Source organism: Meriones unguiculatus, chromosome 5, assembly GCF_030254825.1.
Source record: "Meriones unguiculatus strain TT.TT164.6M chromosome 5, Bangor_MerUng_6.1, whole genome shotgun sequence".
Classification (NCBI taxonomy): domain Eukaryota; kingdom Metazoa; phylum Chordata; class Mammalia; order Rodentia; family Muridae; genus Meriones; species Meriones unguiculatus.
Window position 1 is genome coordinate 17932851 of NC_083353.1, and position 9161 is coordinate 17942011.

General features: G+C 40.2%; 1 gene segment (V, D, J or C); it reads right to left on the reverse strand.

The window, feature by feature from the left end:
- Positions 1 to 6107: 6107 nt before the first annotated feature.
- Positions 6108 to 6720, reverse strand: LOC132654193 (immunoglobulin kappa variable 4-1-like). The segment is given in 2 exon segments: positions 6108 to 6459; positions 6660 to 6720. Coding segments are annotated over 2 exon segments (372 nt in total).
- Positions 6721 to 9161: the final 2441 nt, after the last annotated feature.

Genomic DNA, 9161 nt, shown 5'->3' on the forward strand with positions numbered 1-9161 from the left:
TCATGATTTCCTTGTTTATAATTGCTAAGCAGTAATCCATTGTGTAAAAGTACCACAATTTCTGCATCCATTCCTCTATAGATGGACATCTGGGTTGTTTCCAGGTTTGTGGCTATTATGAATAAAGCTGCTACAAACATGGTTGAGCAAATGTCCTTGTTGTGTACTTGAACATCATTTGGACCTTCAAAGAAGTGCTAACTCCAATTCTCTCCAAATTATTCCACAAAATAGAAACAGAAGGAACATTACCAAATTCATTCACCTCAATACCTAAACCACACAAAGAAACAACAAAAAAGAGAACTTCAGACTGATCTCTCTTATGAACATTGATGCAAAGATACTCAATAAAATACCTGCAAACCGAATCCAAAAACACATAAAAGATACAACCCACCATGACCAAGGAGGCTTCATCGCAGGCATGCAAGGGTGGTTTAATATACGGAAATCTATCAATTTTTTTTCTTATCAGTTACATTTTATTAACTCTGTATCCCAGCCGTGTCCCGATCCCTCATTCCCTCCCAGTCCCTCCCTTCCTCCCTCATCTCCACCGTGCCCCTTTCCAAGTCCATTGATGGGGGGGACCTCCTCCCCATTCATCTGATCCTGTTTTATCAGGTATCTTCAGGACTGGCTGCAAAGCCCTCCTCTGTGGCCTAACAGGACTGCTCCTCCCTTCGGGGGTGGGGAGACCAAAGAGCCAGTCATTGAGTTTCTGTTAGAAATAGTCCTTGTTCCCCTCACTTTGGGAAACCGATTGGTTACTGAGCTACCACAGGCTACATCTGAGTGGAGGTTCTAGGTTATATCCATACATGGTCCTTGGTTGAATGTCAGTCTCAGAAAAGACCCTGTGCCCAGATATATTTGGTCCTTGTGGAGCTCCTATCCTTTCCCGATCAGACTAACTCCCCTTCTTTCTTATGATTCCCTGTACTCTGCCAAAGGTTTGGTTATGAGTCTTTGCTTTGAAACACTGCTAGTTAGAGTCTTTCAGATGCCTTCAGTAGAGGCATCCTGTCATACATTCAATGCACATCCCATCTGTCTTTCTAAATGAGGATTGATCATCTTACCCCATGTCCGCTCTCTTGATTATCTTTTTTAGGTATATAGATTTCATTATGTTTATCATATCTTTTAGGTCTATATAAGTGAGTATCATACCATGTTTTTCTTTTTCCTTCTGGGATATTTCACTCAGAAGGATCTTTTCTAGATTCCACCATTTGCCTGCAAATTTCATGATTTCCTCCTTTTTGATTGCTGAGTAGTATTCCATTGTGTAAAAGTACCACAATTTCTGTACCCATTCCTCCGTTGATGGACATCTCGGTTGTTTCCAGGTTCTGGCTATTACAAATAAAGCTGTTATAAACATGGTTGAGCAAGTATCCCTTTTGTGTACTTGAGCAAACTTTGGGTATATACCTAGCAGTGGTATAGCTGGGTCTTGAGGAAGCACTATTCCTAATTGTCTGAGAAAGCGCCAGATAGATTTTTGCTCCTCTCAAATACTATCAGATTCAGGATAAATATAACTATAAGTATAACTATAAGATTCCTGACAATCAACAGCCTAAATTATCCTGCCTAATGGCTCCTCTGAAAGGTGGAATCTCTCCTCATTTCCCTGGGCTTGACACTCTTCTTCCCTACTACCAGGATCATGAAACTAACATGTTGGTTCTCATAAGCCCTGCTGTAACTACCTGAGCCTGGCTCAAGTTTATGACCTGTTTTTAGCTTATGATTTAAGAGGTGCCACTTCTGGGCAAAAGTGATTCAGCATATCCACCTTAAAATTAACCCTGCCTGGTAACTGTGATGTGGAGTATTGTCACTGGCCCATCTCTCTTTGTACTACCTAACCCTGCCCTCTGTGTCATCTTTCCTTACTTCCTTAACCCTGCCCCTTGACCCAAACCTATTAAAAGGACTGCTTTATTCAATAAACCGAGTTCCTGCTTTGACAGATCTCCAGGCTCAGTGATGTTTTATTCCCTGGGGCATCTGGGGAGGTCCGGCCATCAACACTCATCCCACTCAGCCACAGAAGGCATCCAGCTGGACTGGCCACCCTCCTCTCAGCTCCACCTGCAGGATATTGACCCGGCATTAACAATTTCAAATGTAAACCTAAGATAGAATATTTTTTTCTAAACTGCTTAACTTTGTTCCAGTAGATTTCAAACAGCCACACACTACTCAAGCAACTCCTATTCAGTCCAAGCTATTTTCTCAGAATCTATATCCTAGTCCTGCCTCACAGGGTACATTTCCCTAGCCTCTTGTCCGGGGGCTCAGAATTGCATTTATTGGAACAGGCAATTAAAATGCAGTCCATATCAAAATGCTCTTTTAGTGTAAAATATATTCTTTTTTTTCTTTTTATTAATTACAGTTTATTCACTTCGTATCCTCCCTGTACCTCCCTTCCTCCTCCCCTCCCAACCCCACCCTTCCTCTTTCCCACCCTTGTCCCTCTCCCAGTCCACTGATAAGGGAGGTCCTCCTCCTCTTCCCTCTGATCCTAGTCTATCAGGCCTCATCAGGAGTGGCGGCATTGTCTTCCTCTGTGACCTTGGTAAGGTTGCTCCCCCCTCAGGGGGAGGTGATCAAAGAGCAAGCCAATCAGTTCATGTCAGAGACAGTCCCTGTTCCCATTACTATGGAACCCACTAGGAGACTGAACTATCATGGGCTACATCTGTGCAAAAGTTCTGGGTTATCTCCATGCATGCTATTTGGTTGGACTATCAGTCTCAGGGAAGACCCATGCGCCCAGATGGATTTGGTGGGAATATATATGATAGGACCTAAAGTACCTAAAGGCCACTTGAATACTGAACTACCATAGGCTACCTCTGTGCAGGGATTCCAGGCCATCTCCATGAGTGGTCCTCACCTGGAGTATCAATTTCAGAAAAGACCCCTGTGCCCAGACTTTTAGGATCTGTCACTGTCCTTGTAGAACCCCTGTCCACTCCAGGACTTACTGTCTCCCACTTCTTTAATAAGATTCCCTGTGCTCTCCCCAAAGTTTGGTTATGAGTCTCAACATCTGCCTCCTCAATACCCTGCTGGGTAGAGCCTTTCAGAGGCCTCTGTGGCATGCTCCTGTCCTGTTCCCTGTTTACTCCCTCCTCCTATGTCCATCCTCTTTGCCTTTCTAAATGGGGATTGAACATCTTAGCCAGAGTTCTCCTTCTTGATCAGCTTCCTTAGCTTTACATATTTTAGTATGTTTATCCTATATTAAATGTCTAGTATCCATTTATAAGTGAGTATATACCCTGTGTGTCTTTCTGCTTCTGGGATTCTAAATATTTAGTTGAGTTTCTTATTACATTTTAAAGCAGCTAAAATTTGAAATGTCCTATGTGGCTCTTATGGATGGTTCTAAGAGCAACCAGGTGTCCCCAGTTCACCTGCCTCTTCCACATGGATGACCAGGAGGACTCAGTGAAGATCACATATGTGTCTCCATGGAGAGATCACTCTCTAGAAAGATCTATAATGCACATTGTGATAGGCACTTGAAACAGATTGGCTGAAGATTGGATACAATCTTAGTATCTCACATTTGTGCTCTACTTTTAAAACTGGGATTGTAAAATTAAAATAGCTATTTTATGCATATTTTTACTTTTTCTAATGGACATAATATTGTCTTTACAACAGAAAAAGTTAAAATTCTGTCATTGTTTTTCCCTTAGAAGCTGCCAAAAATTATGACTTTCATGCTGGCCTACAGTACCAGATGCCTTAAACTATGCCATTCCTTGTCATTTTATATCAGGTCCAGTAAGCCCAGAGCTTGCAGTTTCCCTGTAGCGAAGTTACCAGTGTCTTCTAAATTATTATGAAGCTCAGCTGACAGTTGATGAGAGTGTACCCAACATGAGACTTACATTTCTGCACCAGTTTCATGAAAATGGGCTGATTTTTTGTCAAACGTAAAATAAAAAAGACAAATTTAATCCATAAAATGTGTCTGAAGATGAGCACCTCCATTTTTTTCACTGTAGCCTGGGAGCCAGCCCTTTTGCAACAAACCCTGGTAGTCATGGCCTTCTGACATATGGAGCCTGCTCATAAGTCATCTTGAATGTGGATAGTTAATGGTTTTCAGCAAAATACAGCACAATGTTTGCTCTTTTCCTTGTTGGTTCAGGGCAGCTTATTCTGGCATGTTACCCTGGTGGTGTTTGCACACAGCTGTGTGGTGAGACCTTATGTTTCAAAAGCTGTCCCACCAGTGGCATGTTTTCCTCTGTCTTCAATGAGGTCACTCAGATCCTAGTTTGGATTAAAACTCTGATGTTTTCACTTCATCTGCAAGAGCAACAGTCAACGCTGCCCGTCAGTGCATTTACAGCAGAATGTCTAGTGTGAAGTCTAATGATGTGCAGAACTTGTCCTACTCCCAATTCTTTAACTGCACAAGGCTCTTCCACTTCTCAACTTTTCTTTGATTTGCTCAGTTTCTGTGCTTGGAATGTTTGTCCTACAATCTCCTGGAATTCCTGCTTTATCTGTGCTCATATATATTTTATTTCCACCTTAATAATTTCCCTTTTTAAGCTCATGAAATGTTTCATTTGTGCTATACGTGGTGTTTTTTTTTTCCTTGGGGGGATGCTGTTTTGTTCTTTCTTCTTTCAATTTTTCCAAGAGTTTTGTGATCTGCTTCTGTAGGATTTCTTCTTGAACTTGTTTAAATTGGAAGGGATTCTTGTTTACTCTGCAGTTCATTAATGGGTGTTTTGCCCTAATATTTTTCTTGATTATATGGGAATTTTGCATCAGAAGGTCATGCAGATGCACTTCCATCTTAATCCATGAGGCTGTCCATAGATTGATGTGAGTAATCTGCACTGCCAGCTGAAGCCATGTTGATGTTCTTGGACTGTGCTGTTGTCAAGGGCTATGAAGGTGTCTGTGGTCCAGTCTGTGGCAGAGGCTTTGCTGGTGTCTGTTCTCTATACAGGAGACCATGCTGAGGCCTATTGCATGTATGACCCAAGATTTCATTTGGATGTTCATAGTCCATACTGTCACCCGAAACCACATGGAAGTCCATGATCAGTGTCCAGATGACTTATAGTTGAGAAAAGGACATAGAATGATTCTGTGACAAACCATACAGGAACTCATCTGCCCCTCCCCTAAAAAAATATAGCAGCCTCAATGGGAGGTTTTATAAGTACTTCATTAGTTATGATTTTACAATTCAGTTCATCCATCATAGAAAAGAAATTCTTTGCTAAGCTTTCAACAAAGAATTCCTTTATTTCCTTCAGATGAGATGCTCTGTTTTTAATGTGTCATCCTTGATGTTTGTGTGGAGTTTTCAATTGGTATATTCATGCTTCAGAATATATCTTTAGCTTATTTTTCTCTAAAATCATTCCCTCTAGCTTATTTCTCAATCTGATCTCAGTCTGAATTTTTCTGATAGAACCGCTGAAATACGGGACTCAGTAAAGACATGTGGCTGGTACAGTTTGTCATCTAGGGTTCTAGGGCAGGAGTTTACGTTTGCTCTATTTGAATGCAAAAATGTTCTCCTCAGTCTTTTGGCAGAAGTTTCCTCCCTCTCTGCTCCTGGGGCTCTGCTTGAACAGAATCATTTTTCTTTTGGTGCTTTCCCACAATTTCCAAAAAGACTTGTATAAGGACTTCTCTTTCTCTCTCTCTCTCTTCTTGTTCTTTGTCAACTCTTGCCCACTTTGCTTTAGCTTGCTCTTCCTGGAATTCTATAGGCTAGATATCCTGATCATCTTTGCTATTCTTCTTGTTTTCTAACAGCAGTTTGACATTTGAAAACATCTACATCAGGTTCCAGATTCCTTACAGTAATTTAATGACATCCTTTATGTCTCAGAAGTTATACAGAAGTAAAAGAATGATAATACTGAGTTCTTTTTGCATTTTCATATAAAGGATTTTGATACCAAAAGACAGAAGAGAAATTGAACCCATAATTTTGCACTGGCTATGTAAACTATTCATCACCCTCTCAGGCACACCTGCTATCATGCAGAAAGGGGAAGTGGGTAAGTCCAGGGATGTATGTGGTGCAGGCAGCTGGTGAGATTCTCAAGCAGATTTTTGTTGGAGGCTAAAGTACTGTGGGAGGAGTACTGTGATACTGCTGACAGTAATAAAATGCCAGGTCTTCAGCCTGTACACTGCTGATGCTGAGAGTGAAATCTGTCCCAGATCCACTGCCTGTGAAGCGATCAGGAACCCCAGTTTGCCTACTGGATGCCAGGTAGATCAGCAGTTTAGGGGAATGCCCTGGTTTCTGCTGGTACCAAGCCAAGTAGTTTAATCTGCCTAAAGTAAGGCTCTGACTGGATTTGCAGCTGATGGTGACCTTATCTCCTGCTGACACAGCCAGGGAGGATGGAGACTGGGTCATCATGATGTCTGCACACGTACCTGCAATCAGGAATATGCAATGAAAATGCATATGTACACAAACACAGAGTAGAAAAACAATTGAAATTTATCATTTAATTGCTTTGTACTACTATCTTATCAGAGCATTATTATGTAAGAAATATTGAGCCTAAAACACTCAAATTTCTTTTCTGCAAAGAAGTGACTTTGCAAAGATTATAATAATTTGAGTTTCATACCAGACACCCAAAGCAGCAGGGGTATGAGGACCTGGGTCTGTGACTTCATCTTGCTCCCCCTCCTGTCTGATGAAGTTCAGTTCTCACTGCAAAGGCCTGGTTTATAAATTCTCAGCAGCTGGGCTTGGCTGTGACGGTGCCATGCAAAGCAGTAAGCAAATACATAAGCAAATGCCTGTGTAGTGTCTGTGAGTATAGCTGGTGTCAATCAACAGGCAAAAATACTGTTAGAGGAAGCATAGGCAATCACAGAAAAAGATTGCCTTGCAGCTCTCAAGTAGAAAAGTACTATGTGTTTTAAGAGCAGACCTGGGTTAAAATCCAAGATATATTTAAATCAATTGACTTCTGTAGAAATATTAGTAGAGCTATCTCAGATTGACAGTCTTAAGCAAATGATAGGCTATGTTAAAAAAAAACATCAAAACAACAACAATAAAAGAAACAGAGCAATAAAGCATGCAATAAAAGAAAGTAAAGGTTGATGGAAGATAAGATGAGAGGTAAAAAGAGAATTGAGGCTACATGTGTTCAATATTCTCCATCTCCAAAGCCACTCTTATACTGAAGGCAGAGAGGAGGGTCTCATACATTTTGGCTCTAGTTTCTTGGAAAAACAAGGGACTAAGAAACAAAGAACAGCCCAGAATTCACTCTGTGGATATCCTGGCAAACATTAATTTCAGACTGAGATCAGAAGTACTTTAATCTCAAAGCAAAGGATACACAGCAAAAGCTAACAAGCATCCTCCCCACAAGATCAGGAAATTGAAAGTGGAATATAAATCTGGAGAAATAAAAGATGAACAAAGAATTTTCGTGAAGTTTTTCCTGTAGACCAACACTGGCATGAGTTTTTATTCATGGAATTCAAATGTTAGTGTAATTTAAAAATTAGTAATATTGAAACTGGATTAAGATAGGCTTATGACATCTTGAACAGATAAATGTCTATTGAAGGGGGCACAGCAATCCTAAACAACTTAATGATTTTATGGAGACAAGTAGAACACAACATCAGCTCTTGTTGTTATCCAAAGGGTGAAAAAGAGTTTGGCTATGAATAAAAAGTCAATAGTAATAAGAGAACTCTCAGAACATGCCAGGACTTCATATTATAAAAATCTGAAAGTATATATAAGAAGTAAATTATGAAGCCAAAATTATTTGTAAAGTATAAAAGAAAATTGAAACATGAAATATCATGGCAAGGAGTGGAGATTCTGATCTGAACTCCCAGAATTGGAAAGAAAAAAGCAGAAGTCTCACGAGTTTGAGGCCAGCCTGGGGTACATGCCAGCTTCTAAGCCAATCTAATCTATACATATAGACAATCTCTCAACAATGTGTATCAGAAAACCACTAGTTACAAGGCAACTCTTGATATAATCTACCCAACACAAATATCTTATCTGATGTCAATATTTCACCATGAAACCACAAATATTATTGAAAAATAAGTATTCATTTATGTAATACACATTCCCTTCTATTTTGAATTACATATATATTTTTTATACTTATTTATTTTATGCATATGAACACTCTGTTTTCATACACACCAGAAGAGGAAATTAGATTCCATTACAGATGGTTGTGAGCCACCATGTGGTTGCTGGGAATTGAACTCAGGACCTCTGGAAGAGCAGTCGGTGCTCTTAACTGCTGAGCCATCTCTCTGGGCCTACATATATAATTTTATACATCTACTTTTCAGATATAAAATGTTGTCCCTACCCACGGGAGTTCAACAGGTTCCTAATGAAGGGGGGTGGAAAGAATGAGGTACAACAAGAGACGCAAGGAGTAAAGCCAAGTCTGTTTGTCTGATCAAGGCCTCCTTTATTAGGAAATTTTTACCGAACTTATATAGGGAGAAGGCAGGAAAGGGGGAAGGCTAAATTACTGTTGCAGGAGACAGGAAGAGTGCTTCCATGGCTTATATATTGCACCTGCAAGATACCATAAGGATGTTTCTTAAGCTATCTCACAGATGCTCTAAAACCAACAGACAGATATTCTCACAAATCTATCGCCCATGATTTAGGGTCCTAGGTAACTCTTTCACTAAATAGCTTTAGGTCTCCACTAAATGACCTTTGTCTCTAAATAACTTTGGCTCACTATTTGGCTTTGGCATCAGTAAATATCTTTGGCTCCCAGCAATCTCTCCGGGCCTACATATATAATTTTATACATCTACTTTTCAGGTATAAAATGTTAAATAATTTCTGATAAGCACATGCAGATGTCTTCTGTAAACCACTAACACAACATCATAGAGAGAGGTAGACCATATGCAGATAGAGGAAGTTCCTAATCTCAAGGTCTAGACAATGACAGACAAGGAGCCCTGCTCCTGTCAGTGTCTCTCAAGTTGTCATATGCCTTTGATCCTCACTAAACTTTACACTTCTTATTGTGACAGCAGCACTGAGCTCAGACTGTGCCCTCATGATGTTTACAACTGTTCTTTCAGACTGAACAACTGGGAATAGGGAT